We start from the raw sequence: 23,780 nt of genomic DNA, 5'->3' as shown, positions 1-23,780 counted from the left end.
GGTGGAGTAAAGCCTCTCGCTTTGCCTCTTTCTCTGTCTCGCGTACTTGCTGGGCGCATTTTGATGACCACGTGGAACAATGGAAGGGAGTGAGGGACAAACTTCTTGCCTCGTGACAAGCGAAATCCGTTGTGAGTTACCTGAAATGACTCTATTCGCGGTTTATTTTTTGTACTCTTTCTGCACTCATTTGGAGGGCGAGCAGAGTGGGGATTTTCCCACCCAAAATGTCATGTTGCCCACCCAAATGATGCTAGAGTCGAGCCAAAACTTTTTTTTTTTTACTAGCAAGTCAGTGAAGAACAAATTCTTATTTACAATGACAAAATTGCAGGATATTAGCTCAGAAACAGAGAAAATGTCTGCCCACCCAGAAATATAGTCCTAGAACCAATAATTAAATCAATTTCCATAGTGAAGTTACAATTGCCATATTTATATTGCTTTTATTCAAGTTTTGGTGAATTTCAAACATCCAGAATATAAAACACATCCTCAAATGGCACCAACCCAACAGATGGTCCTGTTCAAATGCATTATATATATATATATTTATATATATACACAATTTATATCAAAGCTTTCAAATCAAACATACATGTTTTAAAAAGCCATGTTACAATAAAACTGAAAATTAAATCTGTATTTTCAAAAATATTCACATAACATACTCTTTCATGCATTCATATAAAAAAAAGGGGGAAAAATTAATAAGCAGTGTGTAATCTCCATGGTTACGTCTCAAATGGCATGCTATTCCCTATCTAGTGCACTAGGCCTCGTAGGGTTCTGGTCTAAAGTGCCACTTACATAAGAAATACGGTGCCATTTGGGACGCATCCCATTTGTGTTATAATAAGCATCATCCACACACATTGGGAAAGACAGGCTTCCTTCATCACTTCAAATGGTTCAACATCGGAGAGGAATTTGTGACCAGATTCCAGGTCAACATGAGATAAAAATGGTTAGCCTGGTTAAACCCGACGGAATGCTTCGTGGTGAATGCAAACGCAGCTTTCAATCTGGTTCAACCAGGCTATAAAATTGTAGGGAATTCCTTTTTATATAAATTCTTATATAGAATGAAAATCTAATTAGTATAAGAAAGAAAAAAAAATTCAAGTTGAGTTTATAAATACATATTCACATTGATATAAATATGAAATTAAAGATCAAGAGAGGAAATGTATTGACAAAATGTTCTGTGCACTTGGGGGGAGTTTTCTACATTTTCCAGTACCTTTATAACAAACAAAAGCATTATTAGAGACGCGAACACTGACAAAATTGTAATCCCAAAAGGTATGGAAAAATGTGATTATTCAACAATGGCAACAATACTACGTTAATATTCAGTTCAGTAAATCCCTCCATTCTCCTCAATGAGAAACACCAATGTAAGTGAATCCCAACCCTGGTTAGATGAACTCAGAATTGGAAGAGTTCCGTTTCATTACCGTCACCAAGGAACGCAACTCACTACGCAAAAACCATTTACACACAACACACACAAATTAACTGGCTAAAACACAAACACACGAATGGAAACCAAGCCATTATATCAGAATATTAATTCATATATGCACCATTCTATCAACATAACACATCCACGTGCCTGACCATCAAGTCACCACCAAGCCATCCTTGACCTCTGAACTCAGATACAGGTAAGAGGTAAGCCAAACAGTCTGTCACCATGACGACAGCTCTAGGAATCAGAACCTCTGCTGAAATGGCCACCTATCTGGTAAGAGGTAAGCCAAACAGTCTGTCACCATGACTACAGCTCTAGAAATCAGAACCTCTGCTAAAATGGCCACCTATCAGGTAAGAGGTAAGCCAAACAGTCTGTCACCATGACTACAGCTCTAGAAATCAGAACCTCTGCTAAAATGGCCACCTATCAGGTAAGAGGTAAGCCAAACAGTCTGTCACCATGACTACAGCTCTAGAAATCAGAACCTCTGCTAAAATGGCCACCTATCAGGTAAGAGGTAAGCCAAACAGTCTGTCACCATGACTACAGCTCTAGAAATCAGAACATCTGCTGAAATGGCACCTATCAGGTAAGAGGTAAGCCAAACAGTCTGTCACCATGACAACAGCTCTAGGAATCAGAACCTCTGCTGAAATGGCCACCTATCTGGTAAGAGGTAAGCCAAACAGTCTGTCACCATGACTACAGCTCTAGAAATCAGAACCTCTGCTGAAATGGCACCTATCAGGTAAGAGGTAAGCCAAACAGTCTGTCACCATGACGACAGCTCTAGAAATCAGAACCTCTGCTAAAATGGCACCTATCAGGTAAGAGGTAAGCCAAACAGTCTGTCACCATGACTACAGCTCTAGAAATCAGAACCTCTGCTGAAATGGCACCTATCAGGTAAGAGGTAAGCCAAACAGTCTGTCACCATGACTACAGCTCTAGAAATCAGAACCTCTGCTAAAATGGCACCTATCAGGTAAGAGGTAAGCCAAACAGTCTGTCACCATGACTACAGCTCTAGGAATCAGAACATCTGCTGAAATGGCCACCTATCAGGTAAGAGGTAAGCCAAACAGTCTGTCACCATGACGACAGTTCTAGAAATCAGAACCTCTGCTAAAATGGCCACCTATCAGGTAAGAGGTAAGCCAAACAGTCTGTCAACTCTGCAGGCTCTAGGTAAGAGGTAAGCCAAACAGAAATCAGAAATCAGAACCTCTGCTAAAATGGCCACCTATCAGGTAAGAGGTAAGCCAAACAGTCTGTCACCATGACTACAGCTCTAGAAATCAGAACCTCTGCTAAAATGGCCACCTATCCGACTAACATCAAACACCCCAAAAATAAACAAGCATTAGTATAGTAATAAAACAACATCTAGAGCCAGAGGTCGTCTACAGTACCTAGTGAGTGATCAGAATCATACCTTCATTTAAAGAGGATGATTTCTAGACATCAGGGCACCAACCCCCAGCTTATACCAACATCCAGTCAACAAGGCAACAGGCATATCATTCAATGATCATCTAGGGCTAACTTAAAGACTATCCTGTCTCTACTTCACTGTGACATCAACAAAAATTATACGACAACATCTAGCCCCCCAAATTAGCCGAATACAACTGAACATTTACAACTGAACACATTTAAGAGTTCATTCGGCATTCAAATCAACCAAGTAGCCACACTTGTTCTGCTCGGTGAAAAGTTCATTCCTTTTATTCTCCACACAAAAAGAAATGCTGATGTCAGTCAAAAAACACATTTCCCTTTAAGTAGAGGGAGAAGTCCCACACCCGCTTTGTTTTTGGAAAGAGAAAATGTTTCCATTCATGAGCTTGTGATTTTAAAATGGGGGGGGCAGTGTTAAAATATTCAGATGAGCACCGTAAGCAAGCGTAAGGTCCATCTACAACAGCATTGCTCGCTGACTAAAGTGTACATCTGTAAAGGGTATACGGTATTACTGATAGTTGGGTGCAATGTTTTGAGGCACAAAACAACTTTAGGCAACAGGGATCTTAAATCCAAGAGGGGGTTGAATATCTCTGCTGTAAACAAGACATCTCGCTACTTAGCTAGCACGTTAGCAAACCAAACGCTGGAGCCCTGAGCTGGATATAATTTCACACATCTTAGATTCCATTATACTTAACCTTCAGATATACAGCACACAACCCCCCCCCCAAAGAAAACTATTGAAAATCATGATATCGATATTTCTAAATCCCCAGTAGAAGGTATAGCGCCCAAGCCTCATCAGCACAGAGCCCAAGACTCTCTTTCCAAGATCATTTGAGGAATTCCTTCAGAGCAATAACATAACGGATGCTTTTTAACTGTGGTTGTTATTGGAAATATCCATTCAGATCAGAAATATCCATTCAGATCAGAAATATCCATTCAGATCAGAAATATCCATTCAGATCAGAAATATCCATTCAGATCAGAAATATCCATTCAGATCAGAAATATCCATTCAGATCAGAAATATCCATTCAGATCAGAACAGACCATTCGATCAGGTTTCCATTCAAATCAGAAATATCCATTCAATTTAAATTTGGGATGAAATATCCATTCAGATAAAATATCCCATTCAGATTTCCATTCAGATCAAAATATATTCAGCTAAAATATCCATTCAAATCGGTCATTAGATCAGTTAATATCCATTCAGATCAGTTATATCCATTCAGATCAGATAATATCTTGACAAGTCCCATTCAAATCGAAAATAAGGGGTCAACTTGAGTGTTGCTCTAAAGTTGGGTGACGCTTGTAAACCCATTATTTGCCCACAGCAACAAAAAAGCTAAATATCCCTCGTCGGTCATTAGACAGTTAATATGAATGTCAGTTATAAGTAGGAGATAATATCTTGACAAGTCCCCAATCGAAAATAAGGGGTCAACTTGAGTGTTGCTCTAAAGTATTAAGAGTAGAGGCCCTGGTTCCTAAAAGTTTCAAAGACAAACTCAATGGTTTTTTTGTGCCAAAATAACTATCATCACACTGTCACTGCCATTTTCTACGTACGAAGACAAAAGCATAGACCTCATCAGCACAAACGTAGATCAGCCATAGGGTCAAGCTGGTCACCTGACACGGCAGAGAAGCATCCAGAAGGAACACACGAGCAGCTGTCTAAAAACACACAGATGGTTACGGAGGCGTTTCCACCAGCGCCAGTTAGGATAAAAGGCAGCTCTCAGTAATCAAGAAGGTCTGAGAAGAGAGAGAAGAGTTGGTCAGGGTCGTTTTCATTAGGCCACAAGCGAGGCAAAACCTTTCCGCAACCGAAATTGAAAACATCCCCTGTTTCAGTTTCAATGAGTTTATACGTTTTGTTCCTACTGAACACGACCCAGTTTTAAGGCAGTCTACAGTGCCTCGACAAACAGGCAGGTACAAGGAGAGAAAGACGGTGGGCTGGGGGGGGGGGGCTTTCACCCACCTGGCCCAGTGTACTGCCTCGACAAACAGGCAGGCACAGGGAGAGAGAGATCTTTTACCCAGCATGCCCTGTGTACCTAATCCTCTTTAAACAGAGGGAAAGGAGTGCCAAGGAGCTCCCCTCATGGTGCAGTCTCTCTCTACAGACGGTTCCCTCTCTGCTCCTCCATGACAGTTACATATGAACACAGCAGACATTTCCCCGTCTCTCCTGGTACACGTGAACACAGCAGAGACAAGGGTCCCCTATGTCTCCCTCTATTCAGTAATGGGGGAGGGGGGACACACATCCCGTCTTCCACCCCTCCCTCTATTCAGTAATGGGGGGAGGGGACACATCCCGTCTTCCACCCCCCCTCTTACATCGAGGGACACATGAGTTCTTCCAGAGGAAGCTTGTCAAAGTCACAGGTGTCGAACAGATCGCTGATCCCCTCGTCGTCCTCTAAGCTCAGCATGTAGTCCTCGTTGAGGAGCGGGGGGGACAGGTTGACGAAGGGCCCGGCCCCGTGGCCCTCCAGGAGCCCAGACAGGGAGGAGGGGATCTGGTCCTCCGTTTGCAGCAGGAGGCTGGTGAAAGGGGAGGTGATGGGGGACAGGTTGGTCACCATCACCGCAGAGCGATCTGGAGGGATGTAGTCGTTACTGCCGCGGTCTGTTGCGCTCTCTGTGGGAGAAAGGAGACCGGATGTGAGAGATATTACTACTAAAAAACACTAAATGTTGATTGATCAAGACGCAAAGGAAATTTGATCAGGCCTAAAATAATAATTGTAAAGAGTGTGCACATTTTTTTACCTTTATTTAACTAGGCAAGTCAGTTAAGAACAAATTCTTATTTTCAATGACGGCCTAGTAACAGTGGGTTAACTGCCTGTTCAGGGGCAGAATGACAGAATTGTACCTTGTCAGCTCGGGGGTTTAAACTTGCAACCTTCTGGTCACTAGTCCAACACTCTAACCACTAAGCTACCCTGCTGCCCCTCCACTCTAACCACTAGGCTACCCTGCTGCCCCTCCACTCTAACCACTAGGCTACCCTGCTGCCCCTCCACTCTAACCACTAGGCTACCCTGCTGCCCCTCCACTCTAACCACTAGGCTACCCTGCTTCCCCTCCACTCTAACCACTAGGCTACCCTGCTGCCCCTCCACTCTAACCACTAGGCTACCCCTGGCTGCCCCCCCACTCTAACCACTCGGCTACCCCCTGCTGCCCCTCCACTCTAACCACTAGGCTAACCCCTGCTGCCCCTCCACTCTAACCACTAGGCTACCCTGCTGCCCCTCCACTCTAACCACTAGGCTACCCACTGCTGCCCCTCCACTCTAACCACTAGGCTACCCCACTGGCTGCCCCTCCACTCTAACCACTAGGCTACCCTGCTGCCCCTCCACTCTAACCACTAGGCTACCCTCCCCCTCCACTCTAACCACTAGGCTACCCTGCTGCCCCTCCACTCTAACCACTAGGCTACCCTGCTGCCCCTCCACTCTAACCACTAGGCTACCCTGCTGCCCCTCCACTCTAACCACTAGGCTACCCTGCTGCCCCTCCACTCTAACCACTAGGCTACCCTGCTGCCCCTCCACTCTAACCACTAGGCTACCCTGCTGCCCCTCCACTCTAACCACTAGGCTACCCACTGCCCTGCCCCTCCACTCTAACCACTAGGCTACCCTGCTGCCCCTCCACTCTAACCACTAGGCTACCCTGCCCCCTCCACTCTAACCACTAGGCTACCCTGCTGCCCCTCCACTCTAACCACTAGGCTGCCCCTCCACTCTAACCACTAGGCTACCCTGCTGGCCCCTCCACTCCACTAACCACTAGGCTACCCTGCTGCCCCTCCACTCTAACCACTAGGCTACCCTGCTGCCCCTCCACTCTAACCACTAGGCTACCCTGCTACCCTGCCCCTCCACTCTAACCACTAGGCTACCCTGCTGCCCCTCCACTCTAACCACTAGGCTACCCCCTGCTGCCCCTCCACTCTAACCACTAGGCTACCCTGCTTCCCCTCCACTCTAACCACTAGGCTACCCTGCTGCCCCTCCACTCTAACCACTAGGCTACCCTGCCGCCCCTCCACTCTAACCACTAGGCTACCCTGCCGCCCCTCCACTCTAACCACTAGGCTACCCTGCCGCCCCTCCACTCTAACCACTAGGCTACCCTGCCGCCCCTCCACTCTAACCACTAGGCTACCCTGCCGCCCCTCCACTCTAACCACTAGGCTACCCTGCCGCCCCTCCACTCTAACCACTAGGCTACCCTGCCGCCCCTCCACTCTAACCACTAGGCTACCCTGCCCCCTCCACTCTAACCACTAGGCTACCCTGCTGCCCCTCCACTCTAACCACTAGGCTACCCTGCCGCCCCTCCACTCTAACCACTAGGCTACCCTGCCGACGGGAAAGGTACCTGCTGACACTTTGAGGAAAGGCGAGGAGTTTCCTTGGACATCCGGGCCGCCGTTCTTCACAGGACTACCGATGTTCTCCTCCGGACAGAGGAACACCTCAATAGGCCCCTTGGTGCTGGTGAGGAGGACCGACAGGCCCTGGTAAACAAACAACATGACCCACTGATTAGTTATAGAACAGGTTTGTCTCAACCTCAAGTGACACAGACCCAAAACTGCCCAGCTAACAACAAAACGTTCCCGCAACGTTAGAGAACATTCCCTTAAAGAGTGTATTAGGTCATTACCTAACGTTTTCAAAGGAATGTTGCAGCGACGTGCAAAGGGCCGTTTCCAAGGACCATTCATGGCAACCATGTTGTGTATGTTTGGTGGGATGTTGGAGGAATATTCTCCTAACCCACAGAGAACTGGACACCATGAAAACACGTCTAGAACATTCATATTGATAAGTCTGGAGAACATGTAGCTACGTTCAGGGTACGTTATGTTTTGACATTAAGGGAATGTTCTCCAAACTAAATGCAAACTAACTCCAATGCTAAATAGGTTCTCAGGTTCTCTAACATACTTAGAATGTTCCCCTAACTAAATGGAACACTGGACACTCAAACATCTGGGGAACATGGACAGGTAACATTACAAAAACGTTCTCTCATCCTAATCTAGTTAGCTGGGTGGTCTCTAGGACGTCACCGACTAGTACATGGACAGGTAACATTACAAAAACGTTCTCTCATCCTAATCTAGTTAGCTGGGTGGTCTCTAGGACGTCACCGACTAGTACATGGACAGGTAACATTACAAAAACGTTCTCTCATCCTAATCTAGTTAGCTGGGTGGTCTCTAGGACATCACCGACTAGTACATGGACAGGTAACATTACAAAAACGTTCTCTCATCCTAATCTAGTTAGCTGGGTGGTCTCTAGGACGTCACCGACTAGTACATGAACAGGTAACATTACAAAAACGTTCTCTCATCCTAATCTAGTTAGCTGGGTGGTCCCTAGGACGTCACTGACGAGTACATGGACAGGTAACATTACAAAAACGTTCTCTCATCATAATCTAGTTAGCTGGGTGGTCCCTAGGACGTCACTGACTAGTACATGAACAGGTAACATTACAAAAACGTTCTCTCATCATAATCTAGTTAGCTGGGTGGTCCCTAGGACGTCACTGACTAGTACATGATAACTGCCTAACAACTACAGTATTAGTCAAATCTACACTCAGCAACAAACAAAAAAACATCCCCTATTCAGGACCTTGTCTTTCAAAGATAATTCATAAAAATCCAAATAACTACACAGATCTTCATCATAAAGGGTTTAAACACTGTTTCCCCATGCTTGTTCAATGAACCATAAACAATTATTGAACATGCACCTGTGGAACAGTCGTTTAGACACTAACAGCTTACAGACAGTAGGCAATTACGGTCAGTTATGAAAACTTAGGACACTAAAGAGGCCTTTCTACTGACTCTGAAAAACACCAAAAGAAAGATGCCCAGGGTCCCTGCTCGTCTGCGTGAACGTGCCTTAGGCATGCTGCAAGGACGCATTAGGACTGCAGATGTGGCCAGGGAAATAAATTGCGATGTCCATACTGTGAGACGCCTAAGACAGCGCTACAGGGAGACAGGACGGACAGCTGATCGTCCTCACAGTGGCAGACCACGTGTAACAACACCTGCACAGGATCAGTACATCCAAACATCACACCTGCGGGACAGGTACAGGATGGCAACAACAACTGCCCGAGTTACACCAGGAACGCACAATCCCTCCATCAGTGCTCAGACTGTCCGCAATAGGCTGAGAGAGGCTGGACTGAGGGCTTGTAGGTCTGTTGTAAGGCAGGTCCTCACCAGACATCACTGGAAACAACGTCGCCTATGGGCCCAAACCACCATCGCTGGACCAGACAGGACTGGCAAACAGTACTCTTCACTGACGAGTCGCGGTTTTGTCTCACCAGGGGTGATGGTCGGATTCGCGTTTATCATCGAAGGAATGAGCGTTACACCGAGGCCTGTACTCTGGAGAGGGATCGATTTGGAGGTGGAGGGTCCGTCATGGTCTGGGGCGGTGTGTCACAGCATCATCGGACTGAGCTTGTTGTCATTGCAGGCAATCTCAACGCTGTGCGTTACAGGGAAGACATCCTCCTCCCTCATGTGGTACCCTTCCTGCAGGCTCATCCTGACATGACCCTCCAGCATGACAATGCCACCAGCCATACTGCTCATTCTGTGCATGACTTCCTGCAAGACAGGACTGTCAGTGTTCTGCCATGGCCAGTGAAGAGCCTGGATCTCAATCCCATTGAGCACGTTTGGGACCTGATGGATCGGAGGTTGAGGGCTAGGGCCATTCCCCCCAGAAATGTCGGGGAACTTGCAGGTGCCTTGGTGGAAGAGTGGGGTAACATCTCACAGCAAGAACTGGCAAATCTGGTGCAGTCCATGAGGAGGAGATGCACTGCAGTACTTAATGCAGCTGGTGGCCACACCAGATACTGACTGTTACTTTTGCTTTTGACCCCCCCTTTGTTCAGGGACACATTACTCCATTTCTGTTAGTCACATGTCTGTGGAACTTGTTCAGTTATGTCTCAGTTGTTGAATCTTGTTATGTTCATACAAACATTTACAAGTGTTAAGTTTGCCAAAAATAAAAACGCAGTTGACAGTGAGAGGACGTTTCTTTTTGTGCTGAGTTTAGTTCCAATGAGAGGTCCTTAAAAAGTGTTTTAAAATGGACGCTGTTCTCCAAGGGGGGAAACCATAACTAACCCTTGTATAAACACTGCAGTGGACAGACATGCTGCATTGATTAGGTATTGATTCAATTGGTAGTGATCCTCAACCTCAAGTACATGGACTGGTCTGGACTGGTCTGGTCTGGTCTGGTGTCTGGGATATTGTTGACCAGTACCTCTGTTGTCAGACACTGATTGGGTGATTGTAGTGCGAGCCGTCGTCCAACGCGGTTAGTTTTAGGTGTTAGTTGACGTTGAAAAGAGAAGCACCACAACTGCATGTACCTTGTACACAAAACACAATGTTGTAGAACGTACACTAGACGAACACAAAGAGGACCGTCTCTAAGTCATATTGATTAACTAGACTTGTGCGATTACCTCCTGTGGGTCTGGTACCTCCAACTTGGTCTCAGAGGGAGCTTTCACCACGATGACCGTCTGGTCCTTCAGGTGACGTAGCTGACGGATGTCTTGGTATGTCACATACGCAAACGTGGACCAGGAGGGTTAAAGAAAACTAAAAACGCTGGGTTTGGAAGAAAAAAAAAACTCATATTGACCAGCTTTGAGCACCTCAGTGACACTAGTCATAACGGCTTCATAGGATCCTAGAGCCTTGGCTCTTCCTGTTTTTCCTATTATAACAGTGTGGTTAACAGTGTGTGTCTGATAAGGATATTTGTGGCTGTGCGAGGCCTCTGTCATCTGTTGGACGTCCAGGGTACAGCTCTGGATCAGCTCGTCCAGTCTCCTCTCCTCCTGACCCAGGTCACACAGCTCACTGCTCAGACTCTGGCTGCTGGTCAACGTAGACCCATCCTCAGACAGGTTACAGCCCCTGGGAGAGACAGAGACAGACAGAGAGAAAGAAAGAGAAACAGAGAGAAAGAAAGAAAGAGAGAGAGAGAAAGAGAGAAAGAAAGAGAGAGAGAGAAAGAGAGAAAGAAAGAGGGAGAGAGAGAAAGAGAGAAAGAAAGAGGAAGAGAGAGAAAGAAAGAGGGAGAGAGAAAGAGAGAAAGAAAGAGGGAGAGAGAAAGAGAGAAAGAAAGAGGGAGAGAGAAAGAGGAGAGAGAGAGAAAAGAAAGAGGGAGAGAGAAAGAAAGAGAAAGAGAAAGAAAGAGAGAGAAAGAGAGAGAGAAAGAGAGAGAAAAAAAGAAAGAGGGAGAGAGAGAAAGAAAGAAAGAGAGAGAGAGAGAAAGAGAGAGAAAGAAATAAGGAGAGAGAGAGAAAGAGAGAGAGAAAGAAAGAGGGAGAGAGAGAAGAAAGAGAGAGAAAGAAAGAGAGACAGAAAGAGAGAGAGAAAGAAAGAGGGAGAGAGAGAGAAGAAAGAGAGAGAGAAGAAAGAGGGAGAGAGAGAGAAAGAGGAGAGAGAGAGAGAGAGAAAGAAAGAGGGAGAGAGAGAAAGAGGGAGAAAGAAGAGAGAGAGAGAGAAAGAGAGAGAGAGAGAGAGAAAGAGAGAAAGAAAGAGGGAGAGAGAAAGAGAGAAAGAAAGAGAGAAAGAAAGAGGGAGAGAGAGAAAGAAAGAGGGAGAGAGAGAAAGAAAGAGGGAGAGAGAGAAAGAGAGAAAGAAAGAGGGAGAGAGAGAAAGAGAGAAAGAAAGAGGGAGAGAGAAAGGGGAGGGTTTTAACACAGGACACAAGCCCGAAAACTATTTTCATTTCCTCATGCAGTTAGATCAAGTCAGTGATGATGTCTAGTGATTGGCCCCTCCCCCTAAGGGGATGAACTAGTCTGAATCAAGTCAGTGATGATGTCTAGTGATTGGCCCCTCCCCCTAAGGGGATGAACTAGTCTGAATCAAGTCAGTGATGATGTCTAGTGATTGGCCCCTCCCCTTAAGGGGATGAACTAGTCTGAATCAAGTCAGTGATGATGTCTAGTGATTGGCCCCTCCCCTCAAGGGGATGAACTAGTCTGAATCAAGTCAGTGATGATGTCTAGTGATTGGCCCCTCCCCTTAAGGGGATGAACTAGTCTGAATCAAGTCAGTGATGATGTCTAGTGATTGGCCCCTCCCCTTAAGGGGATGAACTAGTCTGAATCAAGTCAGTGATGATGTCTAGTGATTGGCCCCTCCCCCTAAGGGGATGAACTAGTCTGAATCAAGTCAGTGATGATGTCTAGTGATTGGCCCCTCCCCTAAGGGGATGAACTAGTCTGAATCAAGTCAGTGATGATGTCTAGTGATTGGCCCCTCCCCCTAAGGGGATGAACTAGTCTGAATCAAGTCAGTGATGATGTCTAGTGATTGGCCCCTCCCCCTAAGGGGATGAACTAGTCTGAATCAAGTCAGTGATGATGTCTAGTGATTGGCCCCTCCCCCTAAGGGGATGAACTAGTCTGAATCAAGTCAGTGATGATGTCTAGTGATTGGCCCCTCCCCCTAAGGGGATGAACTAGTCTGAATCAAGTCAGTGATGATGTCTAGTGATTGGCCCCTCCCCTTAAGGGGATGAACTAGTCTGAATCAAGTCGTTCTGGTGAGACACTTACATCCACTGGATGTTATTCTTAGACTTCTTCTTGATCAGGTGCACCCCCTCCAGTACGTTGGTGATGTCATAGAGGCGCCTCTTCTGCACCTTGAGAACCTCCGCGGCCTGATTGAGGTCGATGACTCCGTCAGACGACTGGCCCAGCAGCTCAACAAACTTCTTCGTCAGCAGGCCCAACGACGTGTCGTAGCGCGTCTTCTCTACCGGTGACCTCGGAGCTACAATAAGACGGACAGGAGAGAGAAAGATATCCAGCTGAGTATTATGTTTAAAGTTGGATGGGAGAGCGTGTTTAATTAAAAAATTACAAGTTACAGTATGTTCTCACTGCAGTGAGCAAATAAGCATCTTTACAGAATGAGGGGATTCTATTAAAGCCCTGGGTCACCGTTAATTACATTCGTTTTGGAACCGAGCTGCGAAGTCGGCTCAAATTTATTTTATTTTTTTAGTGTGGAGTAATGAGTAGGATTGTGTGTTCTCACATATAAAAAATTAGTTATTTAGATAAAAGGGCATTATCTGCCTTCCCACTGAAAACTCGTTTGAAAATTCAAACATATATTTTATGGGAAATGGATGTTGTAGGTTTCTGAACGATGCATTATGCGGCCTTGTTGACAACGTGCCCGAGCGGTGCAGACTGTTCGATTTCAGAAGGGCCTGCTTTTACCCACACACATCATGGACCCAGTACTGAGCCCAACTTCCTCATTGATCACGTTTAGCAGGGGTGGCCAACCATCCTCCTGGACTGGTACATTCCATTCCTGCAGGATTTCACCCAAATCAAGCACACCTGACTGCCGATTAGCTGCTCAACAGAAACCGATTAGTGGGGTCAAGAGTTATTACAGATTTGAACCATTGAGCACAACGTAGCTTACTATCTTGTCTCATCGCTACAACTCCCGTACGGGCTCGGGAGAGACGAAGGTTGAAAGTCATACTCTCAATTTATTTTGGTATCCAATTGTTAGTAGTCACTATCTTGTCTCATCGCTACAACTCCCGTACGGGCTCGGGAGAGACGAAGGTTTAAAGTCATGCGTCCTCCGATCCACAACCCAACCAAGCCGCACTGCTTCTTAACACAGCGTGCACCCAACCCGGAAGCCAGCCGCACCAATGTGTCGGAGGAAACACCGTGCACCTGGCAACCTTGGTCAGCGCGCACTGCGCCCGGCACGCCACAGGAGTCGCTAGTGCGCGATGAGACAAAGATATCCCTACCGGCCAAGCCCTCCCTAACCCGGACGACGCTTGGTCAAATGGACGTCGCCCCATGGACCCCCCCCCGGTTGCGGCCGGCTGCGACAGAGCCTGGGCTCGAACCCAGAGTATCTGGTGGCACAGTTAGCACTGCGGTACCCTAGACCACTGCGCCTTCCGTTAGGCCCCAGGAGGGCCACTTTATAGGAATGATGGGCTTTATAACACAGTCACAGACTCCTCACTTGAACCATCTGCTCTGGCCCAGTCTTACTTTTGGGGCTCTTGAGCCCAGGCCCGGAGGCTCCTCCAGCCTTTCCCCTGGGGGTCCTGGCTCCTTCGATGGGGTACTGGTGGTCCGACTCATCCAACGCCAACCTCCGCTTGGCCTGCAGAAGGGAAACACCTCAGTCAGATTACTTCTCACAAAACAGATAAAAGATGTTCTTCAGTATCGTTCCGACTGTGTGATAGGCTTTAGAAATTCAAACCTACTCTGTTGAATAGTTTCTACACCTTGAAATGGTATAATACATTTTAACATTTCCAATAGAAAAGAAAGCATTTGACTTCACTTCTAAAATATGCTTGTTTTGTACATGGCTCCATTAGCGCCACTGAACGACACGTCCCATCAAGAAACTGAAGTGTGTTTGTCAGTGTACAACAGCTGTGCCTCGTTCATTTGAAGACACCACTCATTTAACAGACTGACTTATAAAGAGCAACTTACAGCCTTGTGCCTTCATCTTTAAAAAGGAATCCAGGTGAGAACCACATCACATTCATAAAGATTAGTTCTATATTGTGAAAAGATAAAACAACCAACATGCCCTCAATATCATAAGACCACGACCCGAAGAGTGTCAGTTGAGATGTCGGCCATTTTGTCCAACGACATGGCATGAGGGCTGCTTTATTTACGGGTCTGAGAAAGAGTGATGAAAACAGGAGTGCTGAGTATCTCGCCATGGGTGTTTCATGTGTAGAGAAATGCAAATCGAGTCCGTCGGGGCAATGAGGACATTAGTGTGTGGAGCAGGTCAAAACTACAATATGAGGGAAAACATGAGGCCGGTCATTCACCAGGGACAAAATATAGAGCATCAACATCGGGTTTGTTTGAGAAAATTAACATTTTCATAATATCAGATGGCTCCGTCAGGCATTTTCATGAAGCTGGAGATGGAACAAATAGAGGTCCTTGCTGCTGGGACAGTTCAGAAATATTAAATATGGCTGCCATCTTTGCACACCCCAAACCAATGTCCCAGTCAACCCTCCCTCCCCCACCACCCCCCCCATCTAATGCATCTTCCTCTGTGAGCAAATGGGGATCCTGAACGCAAACTAGCCATGTCTGTAGACTAATGTCAAAGACAGTATAGAACGTCTGCTATTGTCCTGTGCCTTTTTGATGCACGACCAGAACTGTATCTATATCAGCAGGTCTATATGGAAGGCATTTCCGCAATTTCATGGTTAAAAAAAAAACACAGGAAGCACGCAAGCATACGAGCCATTATAACAATGTAGCCAGTTAGCAGCTATAACGATATTCGATATGAAACTAAAAGACAAGACGATTGTCCTTCTGTTGCTCAACTAAGACTGTTGGCCTGTGTTTGCAGTTAGCTGGCTAGCTCGCAGGCTACCTACCGAGCGAGCCAGTCAACCCGCTTTCTAATCCCCCCCCCAAGTCCAAAACACTAACAGGGCCTAGCCACTCATTTCTGACAAGTAATTATTGTACAGCTAGCCTAGCAAGCTGAAGCACGACTGTGTGTCAAACATGCACGGAACCTTGCAAGACGAGAGCTGCTCTTGAACCCTACACTAAAACCCAAACACTCTTCTCAACTTGGAAAAACGGATAAGAAATTGTTTCGGTGTTGGCTGTTGACCTTTTACGATACGGGTCTGACCCCTTAGCAGTTGATAATACATGGCTGGCATATCTGATCAGCTAGCCAACAGGCTACCCAAACTAAAATGACAGATTTATATATAGTTTCACCTGTAAAAGTAGCTAACTACGGCTTGAACAACAATAACTGCTATCAGACTAGTGTAAAAACCCCAACTATTGAGCGAACCTCCCGAGTCTGTTGGGTGACTCAAGGGGATCAGGGAGAGCGACCCAACTAGCTAACGTTAGCTCGCTAGGCTACCAACGTACGAAGCAGTTTCTGGTTCATTTCATTTCACTGCAATACAACAGAAAACGACATTAGCAAGTTTACCGGTGGACGTCCTAATGTAGGTCGTTGTCCGGTTCCGTTTGTTGCTCCGTTTGGAGTGGAATATATACTGCCAGCTGGAGGTTCGGACAAACAGACATTTGAAGTCTGTGTAATGCAGGGCGGTGGAGTTATAATTTGGATATAAGTGGCAGTTGTAAAATGAGGGGTTAACCGGTCGGACAATGCTGTCAATACCGCATTTTTATCTAAAGAGCCTCCAACCCCTGCTATTATTACTTTATCCGGGGCTGATGAGATCCCTCTTCTCATCTTTGTGGGCTCGGGTACCCTTTGTCCCTTTAGTTTAAAGCCCCTTTTCAGATAATCCACCGCGACAAATTCAAAAATATTGATATGAAAGAGTAGATTATGATCTTATTTGCCGATATTTGTATGTTTAAAAGTATATTGAGAGCACATTTAGGCAGATGCAATGGATTAGAAACTAGCGCGAGTCTCAGCCCTGCCAGCTCAAAAATGGCTCCAGGAAGCTGACAATGAATGAAGGGATACCGTTTACGCGCGAAGGAACCCTCCCGCGAAACTCGGATTTCCCGGGAAATTTTCAAACAATATTTGCATATGTTACGCGATTGGTTACACTAAGTCATAACTCCACCTATTTTATGTACGTTCCCTAGTTTATTGACCAATGACATTATAGAAGATTAGGCGGCACGCGTTCATTGGACAGTTGAAGCTGGATACGTCAGACGCAATCAACGTGTCCACATAATGTCAGCGAAAAAAAATAATCAAACCGGTTGAATTTTTTCATACAACGTAAACTAAACTGACTTTTTATAAACTATGAAGAATTTTGTATAATTATTTACTTTTATTTATTTATTTAAAATGGGCTTAGTACATGGTGAGTTTATGGCAGCTAAAAGCTAGTTTGCCATTCACAAATGCTGGTGCATTTACTAGAATCGTTTTACAAACTGCTGCTGCTACTTTCATTGCCTTTCAAACATGCATACAATCATGTTCTTGCCCGACTCAATTTCTGTCCTTGTCAAGCCAAACATGGCAATAGGTGACAATGAGTTTTCAATACGTAATAACACAGACTGGCACTCAGGCTTAATGATGTTATGATTTTTTGCTAGTCTCTGGACTATTGCTGTGGACAAAAGACAAGGGAATTTCCCTCATGCTTTACAGCACATCCAATGCTTTAAACCCCGGACCGTCTCACATCTAAACTATGTAATGCTTTACAGCACAACCAATGCTTTAAACCCCGGACCGTCTCACATCTAAACTATGTAATGCTTTACAGCACATCCAATGCTTTAAACCCCGGACCGTCTCACATCTAAACTATGTAATGCTTTACAGCACATCCAATGCTTTAAACCCCGGACCGTCTCACATCTAAACTATGTAATGCTTTACAGCACATCCAATGCTTTAAACCCCGGACCGTCTCACATCTAAACTATGTAATGCTTTACAGCACAACTTTAAACCCCGGAATCTAAACTATGTAATGCTTTAAACCCAATGCTTTAAACCCCGGACCGTCTCACATCTAAACTATGTAATGCTTTACAGCACAACCAATGCTTTAAACCCCCGGACCGCACATCTCAAACCCTGGATCTAAAAACTATGTAATGCTTTACAGCACATCCAATGCTTTAAACCCCGGACCGTCTCACATCTAAACTATGTAATGCTTTACAGCACATCCAATGCTTTAAACCCCGGACCGTCTCACATCTAAACTATGTAATGCTTTAAACCCAATGCTTTAAACCCCGGACCGTCTCACATCTAAACTATGTAATGCTTTACAGCACATCCAATGCTTTAAACCCCGGACCGTCTCACATCTAAACTATGTAATGCTTTACAGCACATCCAATGCTTTAAACCCCGGACTGTCTCACATCTAAACTATGTAATGCTTTACAGCACATCCAATGCTTTAAACCCCGGACCGTCTCAAAACTGCTTTACAGCACAACCAATGCTTTAAACCCCTTTAAACCCCGGACCGTCTCACATCTAAACTATGTAATGCTTTACAGCACAACCAATGCTTTAAACCCCGGACCGTCTCACATCTAAACTATGTAATGCTTTACAGCACATCCAATGCTTTAAACCCTGGACCGTCTCACATCTAAACTATTGCTTTACAGCACATCCAATGCTTTAAACCCCGGACTGTCTCACATCTAAACTATGTAATGCTTTACAGCACATCCAATGCTTTGACCCTGGACCCCCTACATCTAAACTAATTATTGATAACACGTGAAACTTCTGTATTTACAGAATGAGGGGATTCTGTATTATCATGCCCCAATGATGGTGTAAAATAAACAATTATCTTTAGTCATTTTGAAATGTAGTGCACTACCTTCACTATACAGCAGGGGGTGCCCTTCACTAAATCAGAATGCCATAAAGCCATTTATAATATATATATTTTTTTTTATTTAACCTTTATTTAACTAGGTAAGTCAGTTCAGAACACATTCTTATTTACCATGACGTCCTGCATCATCTGGCCCTACAAGTTCAGCCATTGACGAAGCTGTCAAATGCAATGTTCATATTTGATTATATTTGAAATGACAGTGCAAATGAAGAACATACCTCTGTCAATCTCCTGAGAGCCCAATGCCATAAGGTCACAGGGTTGTAATTTTAACAATTGACCACAGCGGGGTCAAAGTGTACAACTGTCTCGACGCTTTGCCTGACCATTAATTATCAACCGCATGCAATATGTTTTTGGAAACCGCAGAAATTCTCCTTTCATATCACCCCAAAATGATATTGCAAATACACATAAAACGTAGTGTTTTAACATATTCACACGGAGGTGTTCTGCATTGCACTTCCCTGAACTAATGGAAACTCGGAGGGAACAAAGCCAATCTGCTGGTTTGAAGCTGTGTTACATCCTAAACCTCTGTGGAAACCTGTGGTGAAACAACTAACAGTAAAGTGTGTATTTGTAAAGCTATTTTTTTAATGATAATTAAGTTGAGTGTTCAATGTTTCCAAAACCGTATAGCAAATCAATGATCAATTGTTTCTAGATAGAGTGTTTCACACTTGACCAAATCGTAAGTCGCTCTGGATAAGAGCGTCTGCTAAATGACTTAAATGTAATGTAAATGTATCACCTCAGCTAATCAAAAGGGATGTGGAATGAGAAGGGATAACCTGACCTTTGACCTGACCCACACCTTATGTATTACTGCCCCCCCCCCAAGTTGGAAGAAGTGACATCACAAAAAAACTATACAACCTTTCAGTCCACTAAAACGAAAACTTTCTAACACCGAAACTGAAACTAATTCATATAAAACTTTTATTTATTTATTATTATACAACTTAAACTAAATAAAAACGATCAAATCAGATTTGAAAGTTAAATTAAATTAAACTGAATTCAAAGTCAAACGTTTAAAAAAAACGAATAGCAATAAAAACGAATAGAAAAATAATATATATATATATAATAACCTTGGACCACTAGCTTTTGGGATTCTATTTCAATTCCAGTCATTTCAGAAAGTAAATCACATTCCAATTTCAATGTACTTCCTGAATTGTCTGGAATACACCCCAACCCTGCGACCTACTCCTTGTGAACATTCAACACAACTGTGTCACGTTTAGAAACTAGATCAGTAGGTGGGATAATGTAGAGTTATTAGAGGGGAGGGGGCCATCCCATCCGCCACCTACTGTTCCTGTTGCTCCTGCCTCAGTCCGTGATACAACTGACAGCTCTGTACCACGCCTTGGTAGGCTACTGGCTATAATAGCAGTCAGCACTAATTCTCGCATATTTGCCAACTGTCACAATAGCATATTGTTGTTAACTACGACTGCGCAGAGAGGACGTCAAGTTTTTCTTGAGTCGGGATGTATTTCAGTCAATGAACAGCAATGAGATTGTAGAAGCGCTTTATTTCTTTCTTTGGTAAAACATTTCTTTCTTTCTTTTTTTTTTACGGAGGAGCGACTTCAAACCTTTACCATGCATAATGGACGAGTTCACAACCTCTTCGTTTAAAACTACCGGTTCCAAATGGTTGCTTCCAGTCAGCGATTTCTTTGGATTCCCATTGGATCAGGTAATCTACACTTTTCCAAAATGAGAAGGAAAAAAAAATCGATTTGCTTAAAGTCAGTTATTTGAATGTAAAATGATCGTATTAAGTGTATTGTCCTGCCATAACCCTGGAATGACATGACAACATTCTGGTCATCTGACTTGGCATTTACACACATTACATTTGCATAAGTATATTTAGAGACATTCTGCTTGTATCCAAACTAGAATAGAATTCATAGAACTAGAATAGAATTCATAGAACTAGAATAGAATTCATAGAACTAGAATAGAATTCATAGAACTAGAATAGAATTAATAGAATTGAAAGATTCTGTTGTCCTAAGGCAAAAACACACTATGAATGCATGTCTTGTCAATATCTCATGTCTGGGGACGTCATGTCTTCGATGCAGGTGAACTTCTTGGCATGTCAGGTGTTTGCCCTTGGTGCCTCCTTCTGGTTCCGTCTTTACCTCAGCCCTCAGTTCTCCAGCCCCGTGGTCCGCCATGCTGTCGCCACACTCTTTGGCCTCTCCTTGGTCATATTCTGTTTCGGCTGGTAAGGATCACTCTGGTGCACTGGTTAGATTAGGGCATACAGGTCAAAACAATGGTCGGGTCACTTTGTTGAATGGAGGACACTACAACAGATGGACCCAGTTTAGTCCTAATCACCCAGTATTTAACAGTAACCTATCATTTGTTTTGTGTTGTTTTGGTCGCTGCAGGTATGCAGTCCATATCTCCGTCTTGGTGATGGTTTGCTACAGGATTCTGGTCACAGCTGATATCCACAACATTCACAGGTAAACACACACCATCACGTCTCCCAGGCAGACACCTGTAATAACATCTTAACCACATGGGTCCTTCTTTGCTAACATGTTGATGACAAGTTAAGCTAGATAGGAAGTGGTAGCTGGACCAGACTGTCTCTATCTCTATATCTCTCTGTCTCTGTCTTGCTCTTTTTCTGTCTCTCTGTCTCTCTGTCTCTCTGTCTGTGTTTAGGTCCTGGAATGTGATGAATGTAGGTAGAAAGCAGAACAGTAACACTGATGAGGTTTTCCATGAGGGATTCCTTGGAGGAGTCTAGATAGAGACGGCATTGTTCTCTGTGCCATCGCCCATCGCCTCGCCCACTCCAGTTAAAGAAAGATGGGTCATTGGGTTGTGGGTTACTGTGTGCTAAAAGACCATGTTTCACCATACAGCATTTGTGTGTACTGTCCATCTCCAGTTGTACTTGAAGGTGATTGCTAAGATCAACACGATCCATTCCACCTCGTAGTTGATCTTTCTCCCGTATGCAGATGAGGAACTACCAGACTAAAACATGAAAAAGGTTTCATTCATTAAAAGCGCCACTCATTCTTAGCATGGAGGGATGTAGGATGTTACTCTGTAGCCACATGTTCTCAATCTGAATTACATATTAAATAGGAGTTTTTATTTGATTTTATTTCATCTTTTATTTAACCAGGTAGGCCAGTTGAGAACAAGTTCTCATTTACAACTGCGACCTGGCCAAGATAAAGCAAAGCAGTGTGACACAAACAACAACAACAGAGTTACACATGGAATAAACAAAACGTACAGTCAATCATACAATAGAATGTCTATATAAGTCTGGACACAGTGGGTGCAAACGAGGTAAGGCAATAAATAGCCCAGTGTGGTGAAGTAATTACAATTTAGAAATTAAACACTGGAATGATAGATGTGCAGAAGATGAGTGTGCAAGTAGAGCTACTGGGGTGCAAAGAAGAAGAAAGAAAAAAGAATAGCAATATGGGGATGAGGTAAGCTGTGGGCTATTTACAGATGGCCTGTGTACAGGTGCAGTGATCTGTGAGCTGCTCTGACAGCTGGTGCTTAAAGTTAGTGAGGGAGATACGAGTCTCCAGCTTCAGTGATTTTTGCAATTCATTCCAGTCATTGGAAAGGCGGCCAAATGAGAAATTGGCTTTGGGGATGACCAGTGAAATATACCTGCTGGAGCGCGTGCTACGGATGGGTGTTGCTATGGTGACCAGTGAGCTGAGATAAGGTGGGGCTTTACCTAGCAAAGACTTATAGATGACCTGGGGCCAGTGTTTTTTGTGACGCATATGTAGCGAGGGCCAGCCAACGAGAGCATACAGGTCGCAGTGGTGGTTGGTATATGGGGCTTTGGTGACAAAACAGATGGCACTGTGATAGACTGCATCCAATTTTCTGAGTAGAGTGTTGGAGACTATTTTGTAAATGACATCGCCGAATTCAAGGATCGGCACGATAGTCAGTTTTATGAGGGTATTTTTGGCGGCATGAGTGAAGGAGGCTTTGTTGCTAAATTGGAAGCAGATTCTAGATTTAATTTTGGATTGGAGATGCTTAATGTGAGTCTGGAAGGAGAGTTTACAGTCTAACCAGACACCTAAGTATTTGTAGTTGTCCACATTTTCTAGGTCAGAACCGTCCAGACTAGTGATGCTAGTTGGGTGGGCGGGTGCGGGCAGCGATCGGTTGAAGAGCATGCACTAAGATTTACTAGCATTTAAGAGCAGTTGGAGGCCACGGAAGGAGAGTTGTTTGGCATTGAAGCTCATCTGGATGTTAGTTAACACAGTGTCCAACGAAGGGCCAGAAGTATACAGCATGGAGGGATGTAGGATGCTACTCTGTAGCTTCATGTTGTCAATCTGATTTAAATGTCTCCTCCAGGTATACTATGATCACAGCCATGTTCTCGATCTGATTTAAATGTCTCCTCCAGGTATACTATGATCACAGCCATGTTCTCGATCTGATTTAAATGTCCCCTCCAGGTATACTATGATCACAGCCATGTTCTCGATCTGATTTAAATGTCCCCTCCAGGTATACTATGATCACAGCCATGTTCTCGATCTGATTTAAATGTCTCCTCCAGATATACTATGATCACGGCCGTGTTCTCGATCTGATTTAAATGTCTCCTCCAGGTATACTATGATCACGGCCGTCAGCTACCTCGCAGTGTGTCAGGTGAGCAGAGTCTTCATCTATAACTATGGGATCCTCTCAACAGACTTCTCTGGGTAAGTAGCCATGTTGTTCCAGATCAGGTTTACTGGCAGTACTCCAGACCCGTCTCCAGACTACAGATTGAGTGTCTCGGTTTTGTCTCAGTGTTGGACACATTGTTTTACTCTGTCTTGACTCTGACAACGAGGACTCGTCATTTCTTTCCGAGACCAGTGGAGTAAAAATACTCCTAATTATCAGCTCCCATTCAGTCAGCAGAGTAAAAATACTCCTAATTATCAGCTCCCATTCAGCCAGCAGAGTAAAAATACTCCTAATTATCAGCTCCCATTCAGCCAGCAGAGTAAAAATACTCCTAATTATCAGCTCCCATTCAGCCAGCAGAGTAAAAATACTCCTAATTATCAGCTCCCATTCAGTCAGCAGAGTAAAAATACTCCTAATTATCAGCTCCCATTCAGTCAGCAGAGTAAAAATACTCCTAATTATCAGCTCCCATTCAGTCAGCAGAGTAAAAATACTCCTAATTATCAGCTCCCATTCAGTCAGCAGAGTAAAAATACTCCTAATTATCAGCTCCCATTCAGTCA

General features: G+C 44.5%; 2 protein-coding genes and 1 long non-coding RNA gene across 6 annotated transcripts in view; 2 read left to right on the top strand and 1 right to left on the bottom strand.

Moving 5' to 3' along the window:
• The first annotated feature begins 1,531 nt into the window (after positions 1–1,531).
• LOC127924648 (uncharacterized) lies at positions 1,532–3,100 on the top strand. 4 transcript variants are annotated; one of them, XR_008118509.1, is made up of 4 exons: positions 1,532–1,677; positions 2,077–2,235; positions 2,315–2,632; positions 2,738–3,100. It is a non-coding gene; the product is annotated as an uncharacterized LOC127924648 (long non-coding RNA). The 4 variants fall into 4 exon arrangements; XR_008118510.1 differs by lacking the exon at positions 1,532–1,677 and adding an exon at positions 1,937–2,076 and having other exon boundaries at positions 2,157–2,235; XR_008118511.1 differs by lacking the exons at positions 1,532–1,677; positions 2,077–2,235 and adding an exon at positions 1,937–2,076 and having other exon boundaries at positions 2,394–2,632.
• A 1,158-nt stretch (positions 3,101–4,258) lies between these two features.
• On the bottom strand, positions 4,259–16,601 carry LOC118382130 (transcription factor E2F3-like). The gene is made up of 7 exons (XM_052509359.1): positions 16,092–16,601; positions 14,123–14,237; positions 12,635–12,854; positions 10,821–10,979; positions 10,520–10,634; positions 7,370–7,508; positions 4,259–5,612 (listed from the first exon to the last, which is right to left on the bottom strand). The coding sequence occupies exons 1-7, from the start codon at positions 16,359–16,361 to the stop codon at positions 5,305–5,307; spliced, it is 1,326 nt and encodes a 441-aa protein (XP_052365319.1). The 5' UTR covers positions 16,362–16,601; the 3' UTR covers positions 4,259–5,304.
• Positions 16,602–19,714: 3,113 nt separating this feature from the next.
• LOC118382131 (lysophospholipid acyltransferase 1-like) overlaps positions 19,715–23,780 on the top strand; it is a 16,752-nt gene continuing 12,686 nt past the window's right edge. The window contains 4 exon segments of the mRNA XM_052509360.1: positions 19,715–20,200; positions 20,595–20,740; positions 20,910–20,987; positions 23,148–23,243. Coding sequence (XP_052365320.1) covers positions 20,111–20,200; positions 20,595–20,740; positions 20,910–20,987; positions 23,148–23,243 — 410 coding nt within the window. The 5' untranslated portion in view covers positions 19,715–20,110.

The sequence above is a fragment of the Oncorhynchus keta genome, unplaced genomic scaffold (assembly GCF_023373465.1).
Source record: "Oncorhynchus keta strain PuntledgeMale-10-30-2019 unplaced genomic scaffold, Oket_V2 Un_contig_4386_pilon_pilon, whole genome shotgun sequence".
In the NCBI taxonomy this organism is placed as follows: Eukaryota; Metazoa; Chordata; class Actinopteri; order Salmoniformes; family Salmonidae; genus Oncorhynchus; species Oncorhynchus keta.
Note: the sequence above shows the minus strand (reverse complement) of the source record. Positions and strands in the feature narration are given on the sequence as shown.